The sequence below is a fragment of the Myzus persicae genome, unplaced genomic scaffold, assembly GCF_001856785.1.
Source record: "Myzus persicae strain clone G006 unplaced genomic scaffold, MPER_G0061.0, whole genome shotgun sequence".
NCBI lineage: Eukaryota > Metazoa > Arthropoda > Insecta > Hemiptera > Aphididae > Myzus > Myzus persicae.
The window spans coordinates 266,878-290,709 of record NW_019101686.1 but is presented as its reverse complement, the minus strand read 5'-3'; the positions used below and the strand labels follow the sequence as shown (position 1 = coordinate 290,709).

The window sequence follows — 23,832 nt, the reverse complement described above, 5'->3', positions numbered from 1 at the left end:
ACTTCAATATTATATTATCGCCAGGTTTTTCGAATATAATAATATGTATATAATATATTATATTATTATACACAGTATTTGCATACTATTATTTAATGTATAATCATCTGAGATCTGGATACTTAATATGATGTTGTATGCTAACCAACGGTGTGCTTAATGCTTACATTATGATATAATATGTTCCCATACATTATTCGCAACACATTCTAATACCCTTCTACATACTCTGTGGCACTATGACATATTTTAAATAATGAATTTGGGTACCAGATATAGTGGCCCAAACCCCACAAAAAAAACAAAACATTTTTAGTGGGCATGATTAGGCAACTCTACAGGTATCTTATGATTCGTCAACACATGAGACATAAGACTCTACACATACCTAATATACATATACGTCGCTTACGTGAGTGCGAGGAAAATGGATGTTTTTTTTTTTGTATATTTTTTTTGTTGTGTTTTTGGAAATATCAGCGACATCTCGTGAAAGGCGTTCGAATTTAACTTTTTCCACGTCGCGAAAGAGGGCGGAGAAAAAGCGGGTAAGAAAACTCTAAGAAAAACGAAGGGCACGATTTTCTTTGGCGAGCTTGCCGACAAAGAAACTACCGAGGGCGGTAAAAACTGTACAGCGCCGCACCCTTTTCCGTCAGATAGAGCTGCGATATTATATATACCGGCACCGTCGACGTTATTTTTCCAACGACTTCGTAAACAGCGATTTATAAGTGACGATTTCATGACTGATAGTATCGTAATAAATATAATAATATATTATATGATATTATCATTTATTATCATTCATCATTATACCGTGAAAAATATGGATTCGAATCACAAAACTATAATACAAGTAATACTGTAGAAATTTCATAATCTATTGAACATGATATTACACAAATTATAACAATTGGATAAGAATATATAAGATAAGTATATAACTAGTAACTAGTAAGTATAAGAGCCGCTCGATCAAAAAGTATAGAACTATCCTCTGATTATATTATGTTAATCAAAATAATTAGTTAAGATAAAGTATAACTAGATATGACGTTATTAACAAGTTAGAAAAGCTCACTCTCCAACCGTGCTAAATTATTGTATACTTTACTTTAAATCATTATATTTTAGTACAATAGTTCCAAATAAAATGTAAAAAGAATTTGTTAACCTTAATATTTTGGTAATATAGTTTAGTTAGTTTGAGTCTATATTAAATACTTATAAGTTCAATCGTAATTAAATGTCTTAATACAAACAACAGTAACTATGTAAAGTTACTATACTTACAATAATGAATAAATATCTTATCAAAAATCGTAACTATGTTTTGGTAATTAATAATTATTAACGGACAAAAAAATCCTAAGCATCTCTATGTTTCAAATAACTATTGATATAACTTTTATTGAAAACGATCCAGTAGTGTTTGAGTGTTGAGTCTATAGACTAATCGACTTAATATATTAACTTAGGATGAAGCAACATCCATTTTTAGCTGCATAACCCGACTTCATCAGTGAAAAAAAATAAAAAATATAGCGCTTTTATGCACCTCTGCAGTTCAAGGGCTAATTTACGTTAGTAGTTACTCTAATTTTCGCTTTGTGAACTAATTTGATCGAGATTAACAATCGGCCTACGGTGGATTGGATGTATGACACTTGTCTTGTCACTGACTTGCTTCAAACAACTCTCTACATTTTCTTGATATCTCCAAGAACGATATGAAATTTTAACAAAATCGGTTAGGTATTTTTCGAGTACCTATATAACCTACAAACATACATTCAACTCTTATATGTTTTAAGACATAATTTCTTTACACGCGATGATATGATGCATGATTTTGCCTCATCTGCTAGAATACCAATTGCAACAAATACTATGAAAATCCTGTTTTAAATTTGGAATAAAAATACTTAGAGCCATTTATCGAAATAACAACTATTCTGTCTCTCAAGTTGCACCAAGCACGAGACATTAACATTTCATTAAAATCGGTTTAGTGGTTACCGAGATTAAAGCGTGTGTGAACATCATGGTATACAAGAAATATATAATAAAATATGTAAAGATGGATAATATTTGATACTATAAGTGTAATTTTGAAATTTCTAAGTTATTCATCATTAAATCATTGATGCTGATTGCTAAAATGCTGTTGATCATGAAATGTCTTAAAACTATTTACAATTCTTATTGAATTTGTTACACCTATTTAATGGTGTAACATATTTTATAAAATAACATGCAATTAACACGCTAAATACTTTTATTTTTAATTGCTATCTGTTAGTGGTGCTGGGGAGGGGGGGCGTGTACGGATATTGTTACTCCAACAATAACATTTTTGAATGTCAAAATACTCACTAGACACTGCCTATATAGTACACAATGACAAAGTGTCACAATATTTTATATATTATGCCATCAATATAAGTAAATAGTAAATTCTATAAAAAAGAGACTATAATTCACAATACTGCTTCATTATAGGCGACTATTTTACTGAGGTCTAACTTTGATTTCTCAAATTCATCTGTACCTACATGCATAATATAATACAGTCATAAAGCGGTAGGTTAGGTATACTCATAAATAATATTATAATAACATGTAAATACAACAATTTCTAAACAACGTTATTGCCATAATAGTAAAAAGTTGAAAAAGAGTAAGTATAGTGTATACCTCCATATAAATAACTATGTGTACATGTATATCATTAGGTACTAGGAATAACCTGTAATGTAACGTCTTACCGTGAATCGTAATCCTTGGTAATATCGGGCTATGCGTTTCGCCGAGCTGGAAACGATGATGTTCGCAAATAAATTCCATCTGAATATCGTCGCATCGCACACCATCACGACTTTATACAAATTGCAAACCCGTGGTCGACAATGCAAAAACGATTTCGTCGAAAACCAGACGTAGAAAAATTCTGGTGACCATCGCTTTTTCTTCCATGACTGACCGATCAACGACGGAAAATATCACGGTTATCCGATCAATGGTATATCAATTAGGTATATACAGAGTGGACCGTGGTCACCGAGATTAAACTGAGGTCAATGTAGAAGATTTATATTATACCATACACGTCCATAACCGAAGTAATGTTAATTTTATTGTTACTTACGTATGGTTAGGTGATGATGCGTATGAGTGATATTTTCTGTTTCTCAGTCATAAGCCAGGACTATACAACAACAACAAAAAGTAATTTCAAATACATTGTTCTATGGAATAACTTTAAAAATAAAGGTTCTAAGTTTACTAAAATGTAACAATGTTTTGTAAAACAGTTTTAGATTATTATAATTATTTTTTCTCTCATCTTACTATACAGAATTTACATTACTACAATAAGATATTTTTAATATGCGACATCTGGTAAACATGTAAAATGTTCAAACCTACATTATTAGGTATACAATTTTTGTTTGGTATGCAAATAAAGATTTAAGATTATTAGAAAGTAACATGAAAAATTACAAGTTAAGATAGCTTACTTTGCGAGGGTACTAAATTCCGGTTTTTAAAGGTATTTTTATACAATTCAATGAACAATAATAATTCTAAGTACAAATTTAAACAGAATTTGATAACCTAATATTTTGTTAGTATATTTTGGCGAGTAAGAATCAATAAGTAATAATTATCCTAATAAGTATCAACAATCGTAATTAAATATCTTAATATGAACAATCGTAACTATGTACAGGTAACTAACGGACGGACATAACGGGGGTATAAGGTGTTCTAAACTTTACTAACGTTTAGAAACCTAATGAAGAACATAAAGGACGTAAAGAATATTATGTATACGTAAGTACAATATTAGATAATAATAAAATGTAAAATACAAATGATTTATTGAAAAATAACACCTTTTATAATATTATTAAGTTTATGTATAAGTAGTGTTTTTAGTAATTTATTATTTTAAAATTTGTTTTTAATGATGGATTAGTATAATATTTATATAACAATAATAATAATTCACATGGATTTTCAATAATATGTTTTGCCGTCTTGGTTATGTTATACTCAGTAGGTAGGAACATAATATTACAATATGTATGTCTTATCATTATGCCATTCGGGATAAATTATTTTTTAATTTTTTTTTAAGTAGTTTATTTACACTTTCATTGTACTTATACTTAAATAGTCAAATAGTTAAATGTATCTTTCGAAAGTTTCACAAGTACGATTTCCTCGCATCGTTTAGAATCTAATATTTAATTAACGTGTGGTAAATTTACTTTTAGTAAATAGTCAATACTTGTAGTAGAGTATAGATAATTTTTTGTGAAAAACATAATATAACCGTATACACTATACCGGTATAATATATATTTTGTTTTACTCTTAGCTACATAAGTGTCTGTGGGTTACAGTTTTACGTTTTTAAGGTTGGAACTCTTGCTTTCATGTTAGGAATAGAATATAGATTCGTTACCAAGAACCATTTGAGAGCCATCAATGCCAGACTATGCTAGGCCACATCACACATAAGTAAAATTCTTAGAGTTCTTAAAATAATTTCGTATTCAAATTCTTATTTGATGAGTAAATTGTAAACCATATTTGCATATCGCTACATCAGGAGAGTTGAATCCTATCAAATATCATTAATTTATAGAATCGATTAGATAAAAATAATAATAATTATTATAGTGAATAATAATAATATTATGCTACTTCATACATTTATATTAATTCAAGATAATATAATATGTCCGTTAAAGCTTTTAGACACAAGTTAGCATTGCTCTGTAAACAAATGGAGCGACATAAGGCTTCAATGATTCGGTGATTCTCTATAGTTCAAGCATGTCAAAAGCTTAGCCCTCGTCTCTTTTTTTCGCAGCCAACAGCTCCCAGGATAGTTGAAAATGAAGTGAATATACAATGTTATTTGAGTGGCCCACATTATTGTATTCTATTAATTATTTGTCTCCCACTTTTTATAATTTACGTTGGCCATGCCAGTTATAGTTTATTGTATGAATTTATACTTCGAGAAGTGATTCACAATTTTTTTTTAATACTTTCTAATATATTTTTCAAATTCTAATTTTTGGAACTTTTATGTATAGGTACTCACTCATCATGATTTCAAATTCTTGAGATATTTTGCACTACTTAAAAAGTGTCCTTTAATTATGAACTTTTTTGTTTTTCAAATGAGAATCACATTTTTTACTATACATTTTCAGTAAAAAAAATTGGTATCTACTTAAATATATTTTTTTGAAAATGTAGGCTGTAGGTACCTAATTCAAAATTCAAACAAGTAGTTTCTTAATTATTAAAATGTCTCTAGGTACTTATCATAATAATCCTTACAAATTAAGTTTTGATAAAACAAAATATGTGTACTATTGGATCTAGTATTGACTATAGGTACTTCAGTTATTTTTACGAATTACAAAAGTAGATTTATTAGCATTAATTACTAACAATTTCAAATCTCCGTATACTCCATGTGATCCAAACCCATTATCATTGACCTATCATCCTTAGACATGAGTGTACAAGGTTAAGTAGGTAACTCAAAAACTACTCACACAAATTCCGATTTTGGTACGTAAAAGTATTAAGACAAATGATCAACTAAATAAAATAGGAGTGAGCATGTTTTGTGAATCACTTTGTATACCCCTAGTCTAATATTTTCATGTATGCGTAAGGGGAACACTATATACCTACGTCTTATACAATATGTATAAGACTCTGGTAACTGGTAACAATTTACTTGCCTCCGACCGATCTGAATAATATGTATAATATATTATATACTGCGAGTACGACGACCAAGCATCCGGTGTGGAGTTGGGAGGTTAGTCGAAAACTTACTTAAAAGCGTGTATATTTCACATATTATAATATAATATTAGGTTCCTATACAAAAGAAAACCCACTCACGTGTGTTTTAATATACTCTCGCGATAATATGTTTTCGAGATGGTTTTTACGATGTTTCCGCCGTGTGGTGAGTTTTGAGGGAGTATAATATTGTATATAAAATGAAAGTTTTCTACGGGGATGGTACCCCTAATAATATGTGCATAAATCGCAAACTAGCGGCGAGAGTTATGTATGATAATCGCTCATGGAGACGATGCAATGTACAATGTTTTAATATATTATGACGTATTTTACGCACATACACTGTTTGGAAAGAATAAGTTCATATAGTATTTGAAAGTTACTTGTTGTTGTGAACTTGAGAACGGAATTCAAAGTCTTAGCGAATTTCAACCGTTTTTGTGTTCAATATTTTATAAAAAAAACCGTTATTATGCAACATTGTTGTCTTCTATCAATCCCTAGGTTTTCTCACCGGTACATAACTTAACCTGATAGTCCTCCTGTTGTCGGGAAACTCACTTAGGTGTGACGGCGGTTGTACGCGAGCGAGCGATGACAACTGTATCACGCGGACCTAGTGATTTTCGTATGCTTGTGGTTTGTAACCAATAAAAATTTCTCCGAAACTAGCATCTTTCAGAAATTGTTGAACATAAATAATCATTGTACCAAATTTACAGTTGTTATAAAAATCATCATATTGGAATAGTGTCCAAGTAGTTGCAAACGTGTATGTATATATATATATTATATTGTAATATACCTATACTAGATACTAATATTTATGTATTGCTTTTCGACCGCCACTCTTAATTCTTCAGATGATTAAAGAGGTGAGGTGTTAATAATATTTGTATTTTAGTTTTTCTTCATATCTTCCTTTAAATGTACCTAAAGTATTTGAAAATAAACCTCAATATACAATACTATTAAATCTCTAAAAACTACATTTTAAATGCGTTTTTTGAGACTATCGAGTAATAATAATAATAATAATGTTACACGCATGGTTTATTTTTCAGATCGTTTTTTCTCGCCCCTATCCCAATATACTAAAATATTTACTATTATTAGGACAAGAACTTCAATGCATTATTATTTGGGTGCTCTGGGAAATTCCATTATTTTCGTAGATAATACCGTATATACCATGTAATAATATTTCATTTCATAGGTATAAATAGATACTTCAAATATGAACATTGCATTTTTCGATGTTTTTTCAGCCTCAAAGAATTGTTGGGTAATTGTATTCATTGTTTGTGCATACTAGCATACAATATGAGCTTTTAATGTGAATTAGGAAATTCAAAAGTTATAATATCAAGATATATTGTTTTCAGAATGAATTGACTTCAAAAGTTATATCGCGTTTATTTCGAGTGCCTATTCCGTTTATTCATATTATGGGCTCTTATATGCGGTATTTTGGTGTTTTATTATATAAAGTTTACTTATGGTAGGTAATGAAACGTTAAAAAAGCTGAAAGTTAAATCATCGTTTTACCCTGTCAAACATTTTTGGTAATTTTCTAAGGGCATTTCTATTGCGTTGAAGAGGCATTTTGGTGGTTATTTTTCAATGGAATTTTTACTATTAGTCTTTAGGGCATTTACATCCGGGCCCTAATTATTATTATGTATAACGCACTAGCTATAATACGGGTTAGGAGGCGCGCGCGTTCTGGTCGAGCGAGGGATATTATAATTAACGGCTTCCGGGCGCGGCGGCGGCGGCGGCGGCTGGTGAATACGAGATGAGACTTTGGAATTAAAACAAAAGGGCATCGCGCTTAATATTATTATTACGTGTACGTATTATATATATAACAATAACAATACGACGCGTATACACCGTCGGCGGGCTCGCGCGCGTACGTGTACGCGCCGCGCCGCCAATTGGTCTCGCGGGGAAAGTCGCGGGAGTTATGAATTCCTTAGCCCGCGCCCGCCTCGCCGCCGCAAGTAAGATAATGAATTCCGCTCGTCATAACTCCCCGTGTCCGTGTATAGTTATATTATTATATTCCCCGGCGGCTCGGAGCTGTAGGTTACTTACAACCCGCGGCGGCGGAAGAATCTTCTCGCTTATAATATACAATATGTGCGGCGCGGCGCCCGTGTGGCGGCCCACCGTAATGAATAATACATGACTGTGGAATCTACACGCGGGTCCGTGTACACACAACCCGTCTCCGCCCGTCTCATTACGGCGGCCAAAAGTTCATTTGCGCGCCGCTCGGCGGTTTTCGATATGCGAGAACTATATTATTATTATTATTTTATATATATATATATACACACTGCACAGCGACTCCGTCTGTCCGTCTGCCCCCGTCTGCCCCTCTCCGCCTCCGTGTTTCGCTCGTCGCATAACATTATAATGTTATACTCCGCTGAGATGTTTCCAACCGTTTTCGGGCTGATGAAAAATAAGACTCGAGATCGAGGCAGTCCCTATACCGTCAAACGTATTATACCATGACAATCTGATATAAGTACTCATATCAGGTATGCAATCCAGTAGGTCTTGTGCATACTAGAAGATCACAAAATAAACTATTGGAATATCGTTTAATATTGCACATATCGTATATTATTTAAAGGTACATAATATATTATCATATTACGTGAATCACAAGGTTTATATACATCGCATTTTAGTATATGCCTATATTATACATAGTAGGTTCAATAATAATAATAATAATAATAATAATAATAATAATAATAATATGATCTATTGATCTAGGAATAGTCTTAATCATATACAATAATTATTAATATATTATAATATTACGAGTTATTTCAATTATTTTTAATCTAAATAGTTTCGTCTGATATCATAATAATATATTAGATACATCGTAATAAAAATAATAGTGTAGGAAGGCATACATATATAGGCTAGACAGATCGGCGGACGGTGGTCGTGTCATATCATTTCTACCCTTCAATATGGTCTCCAGACGGCCGAGTGGTCAGTTGCGGCAACGACCTGTTGGGTGGGCCTCTGGGTGGCGCCGCTAACCTGTAAATGATCGTCGTCGACTCCGACGCCACCGCCTCCGTCGTCGCCGGGTTGGTGGTAGTGATGGTGGTGGTGATGATGCCTGGTCATATTGCCAGCCGCGGAAGCGTGGTATAGCTGCGAGTAGAGTTGCAAAGACGCCGGTAACTGCATGCCTGTCGTCGGGTGACCGCCGCCGTGGTAACCGCCACCGCCCAGCTGATCGTAACCGTGCGCGTGGCCGATGGCCATCATATCGTCCGTGGACCCACCGGGCCCTGTAGGTGAGTCGGGCGCCGAAGAATCGGTCGACCGGGGACCCGACGAATTGGACGGGTGCAGGTCAGGCGCCGGCGGGGGCATCGACTGGTCGTTAACCGCTGACTGCTGCTGCTGCTGGTAACCCCTGACCGTCGGGAAGCCGGTCCGGTCGTGTTGCTGGTGACAGTTGGACGTCGACGACGACAGCAGCAGCTGGTGCTCTAGGTCGCCTGGTCCGTTGGCGGTCGGCACGGTCGTATCCGCAAACGGTGGCATCACTTTGTACAGGAAACAAAAACAATAATACACGACGCGCTCTTAGTTTGATAATTATTTTTTATTATAATTTGTTTAAAGACTATGCAATGGTCGAGATAAAAACGTATAAAACTTTTGAGTTACAACCTCAATAAAATAAAAAAAGACTATGGGATAGTTCCAGTACACAATCATCTTGACTCTTCAGGTGGTTATTAAAACCAAATTTATAAAATTATATTTTTTTTATTGAACTAGTTAATTCGCCATTTCTTTCCATATTAATTTTAATTTTAAGAGGTGTGTAAATTATTTGTTATTTATATTATCTAATAATTTAATAATCTTGAAGTTGACTAAACTAAATCAAATTATCAATGAAATATTAATTTAAGTTAATTTAGTACTGTATTTTATTAGTCGGCCTTTTGCACCATATTGATATTTAGTAAATTCAATTGTACGAATAGGGGTTACAATATATTAACCAGGTATCAATGTGAATTCACTTATGAGTTTGAAATAAATAATCGGACAAAAAAAATTGCACGTTTCAGATTAGGTGGGCACCGAACCGGTTCGCATGTCAGGATGATATCAGGCACTTACCGGCGGCCGTCGTCTGCGCGTTGACCGTGCACGTCGTGAACAAGTCGTGTTGGTGTCCGGCCGACAGAGAGGTGTGAAGGTCAGACGCGGCGACTGAGCCGGTGAATCCGGTGGCGAGCGCGGGCGGCGTGAAGTTCGTGCATCCGCCTCCGCCCGGCCACGTCGAGTACGCCGTTGAATGAGAGTATCCCCACGAGTGATGGGGCGCGAACTGGCCCATGTCTGTCAACAACCGCAACATCGATGTAAAATGTATTGCATTGTGGTCATCATCATAATTGATTAGGTATAATATTAAATAAATAATCATACACGGTTCATATTTTCATAACTAATAATACTATTACAACTGTATATTATATAGTACGTATACAGACTTTTGTAGGTATATATGGATCGTTATTACTAAACTATCGATCATTATTGCAATAAGTGTACCATGCCTCTGACACACAAGCAAAAACCCTCGTCCTCCCTCCCTCCCACTTCACCGCCCCGTACCATGAGCACACAATCGCCATCCCCATTCCCCGCCGCCCTCGTGCAGTCCAGACGCGCGCGCGAGATGATGAATGGACTGAGAAAACGAGATTATTGCTACAGTACAATATATAATATGAATATATATGGTTGTTCGGGACGGTGCTAAAATCGTTTAGGCCCGAACACCGTGATACACCGAGCTACAGGATGTCCAAATCCGTTTCGCCATCATTAACCGCGACTTGAGACCAAATGGATTGTGCTCGTGAATTGATGATATCGAGTGCGTAAACGAAAAATATAATAATATACATAATAGAATATACCCGACCGCACATTGGCTGCCACCCGGACGAAATAATGATAAATATATTGTAATATACGCCCTGTGGTGGCGAATCGCCTCGGTATAGGTATAAGTAAATGCGACGATTTAATAATTATTATTGTTATCATCATTTACCGTCGGTTCCGCATTAGTTAAACGACCGAAATGTAGTAATATGTTTTTCATTTTTCATGACTTTGTTACAATATTATAAATGTATTACACGCGATGTTATATCGTTTGTCCATCGGTATGTCATTGTTGTTATAAATGCGGTGTACAAAAAAATTGCAAATATGACACCGTTTTACCGATGTATCACAATATACAATGCTATAAATGAATAACCAGACTTCGTAAGTGTCCATTTTTTTCTTTGTGGCAAAGCCTACACCTATAGACGATAGTACATCAACGGTATATAGGTGTATCTCAGTTTGAGTTTACCTCAGACCTCAGTTTACAGGTCCAATGGTGTCAGTGTACATGCTTTATGAAATAATTCAACCTAGATGGGAAACCATGAGTTGTAGACTGGATTTGGCTCTTGCCGCTCTTGGTATATTTTTTAATGTACTTTAATCTATTTTTTTAAACTTTTTTGATATCTCTAAACACAAACTTTGATATTTTCATCAAAATCAATCAGGAAGTTTTTTTTGTAGATATCTATAGACTATAAGCTACAAACATACATTTGGTTTTAACTTTTAAGATATAGTTCCTTTAATTGGGAGCCATGTAAACGTGAAAATTTTATGGATGCTTTTACCTCATTTGCCCGAGTAAACTAACCAATTGCAAACATTTTTGTACAGAAAAAAATACTAAATTCTACTCTTACTATTATAATCTGTAACCAACGACAACCATGTATAAATTCAAAGGAATTTAAATTTCCATTGTGAATCCCCTTGTTTGAGCCTTTAAAAACCTCTTTAAATTTCGATTTTTTAAAAATCCTTTCTGAAGTAGTGGGCCTATGCCCTGCATATCATAAAACGAAAATACTGACCAAATGTTATACTCATATCCTCATAGGGTCCCCGGCTAGGCGACGGTGAATAAGACAGTCAGGGCAAGTCATTATACATGTTATATATTTATTAATTAGATAAAGCCAATAGGTCATATTTTCGGTAAGGCTTATTCTTTACTCTTCGTGAATCATAAATTCATAACTAGTATTGGTACCTATTATAGTTAGGTATGCACTGTTTATCAAAAGCATTTTGACATAGCACGTGGTAATGAACTATAGAGGTACGATTTACGGCTAACACATTCGTTAGAAACTTAGAATATAATATAGAACATACACGTTCCAGGTAACTGAGTTACATGGAAGGAATACGAACATATGACTTCGAACAAAACATATTTTTTCGCCTTAAAGCTTTTTCTGTTTATTGTTTTCAAATAACCAAAATTACCTTATGATTTTATACAAACGCAACTGAAGGAATATTGTGGTGAAATTCATTTTTTTTTTCAAAATATTTATTACAACAACTCGCTGAAGTACATAACTGTTATTATATATACGAAAACAGCAAACAGCAGTACAATGAAAACCATATAATCAAAATAAGACAATTATCTGTAATTATAACTCAATTGTGGAGAACAATAGCAATATTACGCGTCTTGTTTATTACAATTATCGTTTTCATATCTTTAAACCTCGACAAACCATGTTAGAACTTATAATGCTGTAAAGGATTTTATAAACTGCACTATAATAATATATGCGTTTTATTGTTACTATGCTGCCATTAGGTACACCAGAGGGTTTATGTCATCGAAGCAGATATTATTTAAACCTAATGCGCGATGATACTTAAACAAGATCGGGAAGATACATACCACGCGTAATATGATATTACTTTATATTTTGTAGTCGTTTGTTATCGTTTCAAAGGAACATTATATACCCATGGGAATCGACCCTCGCTCACAGATACACACCACCCCTGTTGTACCTGCAGTTATTAGTTGGCTAGTTTTAAATAAACTCCCCCAAAAATACAAAAAAAAAACGGATTACCGTTATTATGGCAAATAATTTGTGTCATGGTGATTATAGTATAACGTGTACGAACTCACTTTGACAATTCGCCATAGCTGGCATGCGGAAAGCAAGTGGATCGGCAGTCCTGTGCAGTGGATCTAATGGATTAGCGAAGTGCGTCGATAAGAACGGTCTTTGGCCAAAGGCAAAGGCGTGGAACTGTTGCTGTTGCCCTATAAGTAATAAAAAAACAACTTTAAATTAAAATAAATTTTATTTTATCATACAAGACGTTGGAATGTTAAGGTTATTGCTTTATATAACAGACATAGGAATATTCATAAGAATGTAATTAAATAATATTTAAAATTATTACTTATTGTATAATACCATGATTTCGAGCATATGATTTTCCTTGACTTCAGTTTATTCATGCGTTCAGAACACCATCAAAGGCGAACAGTAATAGTTTATAATTACACTTTTAATTTTCTTTATATTATTATTAATTAAATTATCAAACAGCTTAAAACCATTGTTTAGCAGCAAACAAAAGTAAGGATAATATTATACGCTTGCGATTGGTGAGTACAGCAACTATGTATATTGGACTTTGATAATATTCTTTTAATTCATAAATTGGTATAACGGATTCATAGAGATATACGCTGTATCTAAATTTCTTACGAATATGTATTTGTATATTAAATCTTACGTCTTTTTAAAATTACGTGAAGTTATGAACCTATGTATATAGAATTATTGCATTTCGTAATAATATGAAACACATTAAAATATAAGCATTATATTATGTGCACATTTCCTGAAACTCATGTTTGAAATTAAAACCATAATCATCTTATCTTCTTATCCAAATATTATAATATTTTATTATGATATAGCATTAGTTATTTATTCTTTTAAAATATTCTACTGTGCGTTTTACACGTATTAAACATTTTTGCTGTTGGGAAAATATTGAAAATGTACAATGACCGAAGAAGACGTGTCACGAAGATAAAATAAATATACGTGACCGGCTGTCACCAAGAAGGATTTTATCAGAGGACGAGTCAGTGACCGCTTGGTTAAGGATTACGCCACAACATTTATTTAATCTGGTCCTAATATAGGTAACCTATATGACCTATATTCATTTTCTCCATTCTCGACTTACTTAAACATTTTTAACCACAAAATATGATATAACTAATTTAAAATTAAATGTTAAGTGATCATGTATACTATATTACTATACATAATACATTTTATATGCGGGTTTATGTTTTCAGGCGTATTATCTATATGTATAATTAGATTTCAGAGAAAAAATTTTTCTTTAATCATTGTTTTAAATTAAGGGTGGTTTCTGATGTCACATTTGATCTAATTGGTACTTTGGGTGATCAAAAGTAATAGAAAAATAAATCTTATTAAGTTAAGGTATATAATATTTACTTGTAATAGTGTGAGAATGAAGTGAAAATTAAAGTTGCATTTTAGATAGAAAATCGAGCATATTACATATAATTATAATTAAATAACTTTGTATTTTATTAAGTAACAATAACTGATCATCCTTATAAAAATGATATAAAAGCAATTTTAAATTAATTTTTCAAATTTTAATTTTTGCCATGATTCTACGAAAAACTTGTATTTTGGCGTGCAGAAGCATACAGCAAAATACCGGCATAGATTTGAAAAAAAAATAATGATATGTTCTTATCCTCGAGTTTTCTGATTCGATTTTCCAGGATAATGCCTTTGGAAAAAGTTGAAACTGTGTTACACACATACATATATAATATATATATATATATGGGTCTAGGCGTTCTCTACATCACTCACGAGCGTCTAAAGTGGAAACGGCAATTAATGGGGACCTGTACAACAGCTGCAGTGGCCAGGCACTTGTGTGGTTATCCCACACGCTGTCCTGCCCGCCACCTCGCGTGACACGCTTCGCCCCCTCCCCTGATTCCGCCGCCGTTATTCCCCCACGGTATAATAAATGATGGCGAATCGTCAAGGCGATCAGTTTCCAAAGTCATTAAACGCGGCGTGAACGTCTAAAGTTCACAGGCTCGTGATTTGTCCGGATCGTTTGGGTTTATACATACGCACCTATATACATCACTCTATATACGCTGTCTTATATACACATATAATGTATATATATATTATTATACTATGCTCTCAATATCTCGATGCTGGGGCCCGGACGACCGGCTTTTATGGGGCTCTATATATAATATGCGAGCGCAAAGTGTTTATACCGTCCGAACGCCGACAGAGAGGACGCCGCCGACACATATAATACATAAATATAATATATTTCATAATATAATAATAATATGGTCTATATAATATTATGTATATCTTCATTCGTAAACCGGATTTCGTTTTATTTCAGCGTTTTTTTTTTAAACACCGGCGTGTCGTTTAAAGAGACCGCGTGCGTATAAACAAACCACGTAGAAAATGCCTTTCATGATGCTTGCAGTGTATTGTTGGCGGTGGGACGCGGGCCAAAGGGACCGGCCGTCGTAAAGACGTCGGAGGCGGGTGACGGGCTGCACCCCTCATAAAAAACACAAGTTCGACCTCAAAAACGCCCGAAATGCATTCCGGTCGTACCGTATGTTTGGAAACGGACATAAAGACACCCAGGAAAGCATATTATTTACTATGTTCTTTTATTTATTGTTATCGTTATTATTTTGACGTATTGCAAATGGACGCGAATATTTTACGATATTATGTAGTTATTTACTAGTTATTATGTCATATCACTCGATATATGTAAGGGCACGTAAACATGATATTATTATCTTATCGAGTGACAAAACATAGAAATAACGAACCGTGTCAACATATTGACCGCTTCTTAAATTATAACGTACAGAACGATGATGACATCAACAGGGTGCTTATTGTTTGTATAATATGTAATACGAAATTAGACCGAATTATATTATAAAAACTAATACAAAATTATACAAGTTTTGAAGACAAATAATTTAATTTCCATCGACCGATTCAAAATTTCAAATATGTTAAATATAACGTGTTTGATATTACCAAATGTAACCATTGATCTCTCATTGCTATAATAGTATAATTGATCAAATTTGGCATTTATAAAATAAAAACAAAAACTAAGTTAATTCATTAATTATTTTATGAATTCGAATTTAACCTTGTAAGCTATTTTTTTAACGTTCATAGAGTGGTAACTTCAAGTTAATTTAATACAGAACAAATGATTAATATAAGATCAATATTAATACCAATTAATCGTTGATTTATCCTTTAATTTGATTAAGAAACATTAGATATCATGGCAAAAAGTCTATGTCTTTACGCAAAAAAATCAAAAAATGTATTAAATCATTATATTGATTCCCAGACAGGGGAAATATCACACATACTTATAAGATATATTATAGAGAGAACGATTCAGGGTTTTTTACGCCCTTTTTTTCTAAAGACATTTCATAACAATTTTTGTTTTTTATGAAAATCTTGTAATAATATAATATTTTTGTCCATATTCATAAAAAATGTTTGGTTATTCTAATATAATTCATATTTATTAAGAAACATACACATCGATATACGAACAATATACGAATATGATATAATACAATTAAACTCAATAATATTATGGTATCTATAGTATAATATATTAATTTATTATACAACAGGTGTAGACAAAAGATCTAATCACAGATCTCACCATCAATTATTAAGTCGGGTAAACACAGTGATAGTAAAACACGATAGCTGTATTTGCTATAACCAAGACAGCTAATAATAATTACCATAGTAGTATTTAACTAAATATAACAATGTAAGCTTAGACTTAACAATGATCTATAAGTCTTATAAGTTATAATCTAATACTTTCAATTTGGGGGCTCGAGTCTTGCCAAGAATAATTTTTTCATACACTAGTGAGTAATAATTTGTTGTACATAGGATAGGTTATCATAAGCACTTTTCGTATTATAAATAAAATATAGTCCATAAACTATTATTTATTGATGGATTTAAAAATATAAAATATCCCAAGTGTTGAAGTATAATAAAATAAATACATAATTACATATTGATAACACAACTTATGAAATTTATATGGTATTTTTCCTTTTTAAGTATCGTAAAGAATAGGTTGCAAGAGGTCAACTACCCTCGTATGTATTAATTATAACCAGCACTCCTATTCCTCGGGTATGTGAATATGGGAAAATATTAAATCTTATCTATTATAGACGTATATTGCCATGTTGTTACCAATTTAAAAATATTTGAATTTTATTATTTTGTCTAAGTTATTTTAATTTGTTTCTGATTAATTTTAAGCTTAACGAAGTTTAAAAAAATGTATTATTAGGTAACATTTAACTTAATTTAACAAGATAAAAAAATATTTGGCTTACTCAGCCTTGTAGTTTATATTTGTTTGTATCTAACTATTCATATGAATTTATTATTTTCATGTAGTCTTCTATATATAAGTATATCATATCCTTTGTAGTCACAAATAGTCTGTTCTCTTATTATGGTTTTTAAAATTTCCAATTTAAAAAAAAATATTGAATTTGATTTAGTCAATAATAAAGTAACTATATAATATCTATATAGTCGAATTACAAATACCCCATATTGGCTTATAATAAAATAATAATTCACAGCTTCAAATTAGACAAAAATAATAAATATCTCTTTTAAGGCTTTCATATAAAAAGCACGGTAGTACATATTTACTTACGTGTTTTGGAACGTGGTTCTCTAGGTCCGTCTACAGTGACTTTGATGGCTTTATTGTAAGTGGTAACTTGTGGGGGCGAACAGCTCACAGTTATAGTCAACGTAAAACTCTTGCCTGTAATGTAAGCAAAACCAGTATTATAACAAAAATTGGAAAAATTGATAATGTTGACAAATCGTTGAATAAAAACAATCCACCACCCTACAAATTATTTCGTACTTCATATTATTTCCTGTTAAATTTTAAATGTACATACAAAATTATTGTGGATAAATAAGATTTTAGCTATGTAAAACTTAAAATTTTCAAAACGATGCAAACAATTACTATAATACGTGTGAGTGTTGAATTTTACAGCAAATACATAATATTATTAATACATTATCATTTTTAAAGAAATGTCTATTAACAGTTAATCCCCATACAATTCTTTACTAAACCTACCTTATACTTTATAGAATATCATACAATTTTTCTATACGCGTATAATATACTTAAAATAATGTATAATAATATATAGATTACTTCTCATAATATGCGAAAAAACAGTTTTAATTAATTTCTTACAAATTACATTTTTTTGTTAGCCGATTTTTGAGGAGCCAATTTTTGTAACTCTTCGCCATAGAACCGTAAGTCAACAATAAAAACAAATTAAATTCCTAACAAAATGTAGCATACCTATTAGTATACTAAAAGATATTTGTCTACTGCACAATACCCAAAAACATAACTTTATAATTCCTCAAATTTCTTTGCAGAGGATAAATAAACTATACGAATGACATTTAAAAAAAAATATGTAACTGCATATAACATTTAAATTTAGTTCATTCCAGTTACAATACAATATTTTACATACACTACATTATAGATAAACTTTGAGGAAAGAGTAGGTACGAAGTATCATACAAATAGTATGATTAATTTTGAAATATAAAATATTTTATTAATTGTAATATAATATACATATATTATGCTGCACATGGTGTTATTTTCAGTAAACCGGTAACTGTTATTTAAGGTATATGTAAACATCAATAGGTAAACCTAGTTTCAATAAATAAATAATAATATTTTATAGTCATTATAAATATATCTAACCCAGCCTAACCTACCGAATACCGTAGTTACCGGAAGTGAACGAATTCTGTATACCACTATTATAAACCAAAGTACCTCTGGTACGAGTCCTGAAAACTCAATTCCACATTTCAAAAAACAATAATTTGTTTGTTTATAATATACGTATAATTATTGATTAGAGTGAAAACTTTTATTTGACTATATTGGAATTTATCTATATCTCCGATATTGTGCTGTAAACCTGCTACATACTGTACATATAAAATATAGGGTGAGCCGACGTGTTTTTTCGTTTTCTCATAGTCATATCAGTTGAACACAGTGAAACGGCAAAATACGGTGGCGCACCCTATATTATATATACGATTATAATTATTATCAAAAGGGACCTCTACCCCATGCAAACGTACAGATAAAACGTATACAACGAGAAAACGGTCTTGTCCCGGTAAAGAGAAATCGTGGTGGATTGACCTGAAGTCCACCCCATTCATACAAACTCTCACACACACAGACATGAATTAAAGTACCTTTTATACGTACCATACGTCTGTGTGTGTTTGTGTGCGCGCGTGTGTGTGTAGGTAAGCGTATAACAGACGGAGACAGATGACGGCTTCGGCGTGTGTTTACATTATTTTTTTCTCTTTATTTTTCCACAGAACGAGTGGCCTATATTAACAACGCTCAACTCACATAATAATATATCACTCTTACTGGAAATATAAAAATACCACGCCGAGAGAGGCGGTCATCGTCATCGTGTTAATTTGTCGGAAAAACATAACGAGGGGGAATGATAAATCGCGTCGGAAAAACGCGACGTTTATGCGATAATAACTGCAGTCATACAATGTACATACATATATATTATACGTGTGTAAACACGGCCCGCGGCGGTGGTTCGTGCGCGCGCGTAATTATTATAATTGAGCGGAAAGTCGTGTCGGCGACAACCCGCGGCCGTGCAATATAAACGTTCGTAAATCGTGTTACCGCTCTGGTTTTTTTTACGGTTTATTTTATTATTACGTTTTAATTGACGGCTACACTAATTGTCCATTGGCGCTGTTGTGTTTGCCAGGCGGTGAAAAGTCATATATTTTTTTACATTTCCAGCGCGTTACGCTACGCACATTGCAAATATTTGTCAATTCAAATATTATTGTTTCAATTCTTTCGTTTAATACGTCATTCCAACATTTCTGGAAACTTCGAAAAACTTAAGTTCAGGCTTCTGAAAAAAAATGTCTTTTTTTATATCCATATAGAATGCTTTAAACGGTGGTGCTAACTTGGTACTGAGTACTGACTATACAATATATGAGAACTATAACGAGACTTGATTAGGTCGAATAATTATAATCGTCTGTTTGTTTGGTTTAAATCATAAACCATGATATCATAATATTATTATATTTGTATTCGTCATTGTATTAATGTTTATTTTGTGATAAAAATTAATAATTCACATTTAATGTATACAGATTATTTTTGAAGTTAAACAGTTTTTCGAGGACTGAAACAAGTTTATATATTGTTGTTTATTTATTTGTTGTTATTTATGGGCCTTAGTCTTATGGGTCTAGTCTAGTTATCAATTTGGATCAAAAATGTAGCGAAACATGTTGTAATTACATGAAATCACTTCTTGGAGCCATAATTCAAACAAATAGGCATGCAAATATTTTATTTATGGTTAATTATATATATTATGACCTCAAGGCGTTGGATCAACTATAAATATTGTGAAATTTAAAAGCTTTAATCGTCAAAATATTTCAATGAAATGAAGTGTTAGTCGTTGATTATTTTAATGTATTTGAAAATAAATTTGGTTTCTAATATATTGTGTCTCATTTATTGTTTACTTATAAAACTATTTATATATACATTAAAGTTTGAACTGCTGAACAGTTAACACTATACTTTACTTTTGTGAATAATCTTAGTTTTTTATTATATATATATATATTTTTAAAGGCTGGTTATCCTACTCTTACTCCATAAAAAAATATATATATATTCTGCACATATAGTTATAGTTAAAGGTTGGTACATAAAATATGCTTTTATGATGATGTTGTTAAGTGTAAAATATAATGGACCCTTGCATTTTTAATACTTATTCAAAGTTGAAAGTGTCCAGACAGCTAAGTAAGTAAGTATTATTTTCGAAAGGATAAGCTTAATAAGCGATGTAAAAATAATGACACATATTGACTAAAATGTGTATATACACATTCGGTATCGGCTACACAAACACATTTCCAGGCAAGTAAAAAGCAATGCCGGCATTAATCCAAAAAAAACTAAAAAGTTCTACTAGCCGAAATTATCATGTTCTGGTCAAGTGTTGGAAATATCTAATGGAATCCATATAAGAGAACACCGTGTGATTCTCTAGATCAGTGGCTACCCAAAGATGGTTTGCACGGGTATAAAAAAAGTGAAGTGACTTCTGTGTGTGGATCATATTTGTTCTATGTATTTGTACACAAAAATTAATGTTCACATTCTAGTTAAAAACTGTGCAAAAGAAATTATGAAACAATTTAAGAATTGTTTCTTCCTTTCATTACCATATTTAAACGAAATTTGGCGTTCCTGGTCCTTTTTTTGTTTTAGCTAAGAAACCAGCGGAAAAATGTTAACAATACGTCGGAAACCAGTTCGACTTCAATGCGTGAGGTTTTCGCAGCAGTAAAATATTTGTTGTATTTAAATAGGGGACAGCATTTTTGCAAATCGATAATTAATATCGACCGCATTTAGACCAAGTTATAGTAGAATATATTAGTAGAAATAAGTTCAAATAAGTTATTGAAAAATAAATCATTATAGAACAGCTGCGCTGTTTATCTCAGTTTACAATTTTCACACATTTGCTAATTGTTTACTTATTTCATAGACGCATCTGCAGTGGGCACTAAAGAAGCTGAGCTTCCAAAATTATGATAATTATGAATAATAATATTCGGTATTATACAAAGTTTATAGCATGAATCAAAAAATGGAATAGAGGAAAATGACTGAATTAGATTATGTTAAGAAGACTGCAGTTGAATATATAATTTCAAGTAAATAAATTCATTCAAATAGTAAATAATCGATAAAAACAATAGCACAAGACAACTATTTAATCAAAATGTAAACATACAAAAACATATACAGGCGAGTATAGTAATAATATATAAATAATTATCAAAGACAACGATGACTATAACAAAAATGGAAAACATGGAGATTTTGTAGAGCCAATACAGTATTTCAGTTCTAATTTATAAGCTTGTGAATGGTTTGCAAACAGTTTCATACATTTTGTAACAACATATAAAAATACTATCGACCAATCACCAAATGTAGTACTAACAGTTTGAGGTTTAGTTAAATTGACCAAAACGGGATCTAAATATCTTATGACGGTTAAGACTTAATGCACTTCTTCACAGTTCACCGTGAAACATCATAACGATGCGGTGAGTGCAAAATTTGAATAAGATCTTACTCGACTACTCGATACCTATAGATACAAGCGGAATAGGATAGGAGATAAAAAAATGACGGTTAACCACAGGTAACCCACGTGGTTCAATTAATCAAAGCTCTAGATCAGTGGTGCGCAACGTGGGGGTCGTGAAATTTTATTAGCGGGTCGCCAATAGTTTTACACTAAATGAAAAAGTTATATATTACTATTCCCTGGTCAATGTGTGTGTCAATTGCAATAATTAAAAACAAATATCGCCCCACATTAAATGTTGAAGCTGATTTAAGAGTAGTAGTGTCAAATATCAAACCAAACATAGAATCAATCATATCTACAATGCAAGCTCAGGTTTTTCATTAAAATAATTTATTAGTAACTTTATAATTTAAAAAATATTAAAATGTTGTTTATCATTATAATAATTTCAGTAGTTTTTAAATTTTAGATACTATATAACTCTAATTTTGTATTTTTTTTCATGTTTTGGATTAATTAAATTAAAGAAATATTGAAATTAACAATTAATTTGTATGAATAATATGTGTGTAATGTGTATACATTAATTTAAAAAAATATTAAAATGTTGTTTATCATTATAATAATTTCAGTAGTTTTTAAATTTTAGATTCTATATAACTCTAATTTTGTATTTTTTTTCATGTTTTGGATTAATTAAATTAAAGAAATATTGAAATCGTATTACCAAAACAAATAATTTTGGGGGTCGTGAATCAAAAAAGGTTGGGCACCACTGCTCTAGATCAAGGAATCACGGTGAGCTGCCGTAAGACGCCTTTAGTCTGTGTTGTACTACAGTGAATATTATAAAATACAGGAAATAATTTATTATCATGATACTACGCTGACCTCTGCCGCTCCTTCCCACGAACCGCAAATCGTTGAACTTGGCCACCTGGTTCTTCATCAGTGCGGTGCAGTTTCGCAGTTCTGCACAAAAGTTCTCGTCGTTGCCGGCTCGTATGGTGACAGCCGTGCCGTCTGGTACTTCACCCAGCGCCACAACCTTGAAAGCTACCGGAAGTGTCTTGTTGGACCGCCAGTGGGTGGGGAGTATGGTGCATACCAGGAACGGGCTACCGGTACGCACCAGCTCACCAGGGTGTTCAGACAGGAAGTCACCCATTGACCGTTCAGCTAGTATGTCGGCGGTCATCTTGGCGTACGCGTCCGACAGGCCGTCGTCGGGTCCGGAACCCGGCGCGGCGACGCCTCCCCCGCCGCCGGTCATCTGGGCACCCTTCACCACCATCCCGCCGAGGTGGATTTTCGCGGTCGTCACGCTCGGTAAATACGTAACGGTCGGGGTTCTGGAAAAAATCACGTGAAATTATGTTATTACGATCATGTTATAATTATTATAATATATAGTTAAACGACACAGCATTTCATTGTGTTGATATCTAAAGCCGACGAAAATAAATATTTTATAACTTGATGTCTTATGGACTAAATGATACAAAATCCATCCATATAAATTATATAACTACTACACATATTGTAATCAACTTGTATATAAATAAATATACGGTAAGAAACCAGCCACGATGTATGTTTTTATTATAAAATCTAAATGCAATACACTAAAGTGTATTTTAAAATTTAAATA

The 23,832-nt window shown here is 32.5% G+C and overlaps 1 protein-coding gene across 1 annotated transcript in view; it reads right to left on the bottom strand.

The window, feature by feature from the left end:
* Window positions 1-8,475: 8,475 nt before the first annotated feature.
* The window catches only part of LOC111030147 (runt-related transcription factor 1-like), a 19,968-nt gene continuing 4,611 nt past the window's right edge, over window positions 8,476-23,832 (bottom strand). Inside the window, exons 2-6 of the mRNA XM_022309522.1 lie at window positions 23,073-23,533; window positions 17,630-17,743; window positions 12,948-13,085; window positions 10,031-10,252; window positions 8,476-9,441 (exon numbers count right to left, since the gene is read on the bottom strand). Coding sequence (XP_022165214.1) covers window positions 8,846-9,441; window positions 10,031-10,252; window positions 12,948-13,085; window positions 17,630-17,743; window positions 23,073-23,475 — 1,473 coding nt within the window. The 5' untranslated portion in view covers window positions 23,476-23,533 and the 3' untranslated portion in view covers window positions 8,476-8,845. The remainder of the gene's footprint in view (window positions 9,442-10,030; window positions 10,253-12,947; window positions 13,086-17,629; window positions 17,744-23,072; window positions 23,534-23,832) is intronic.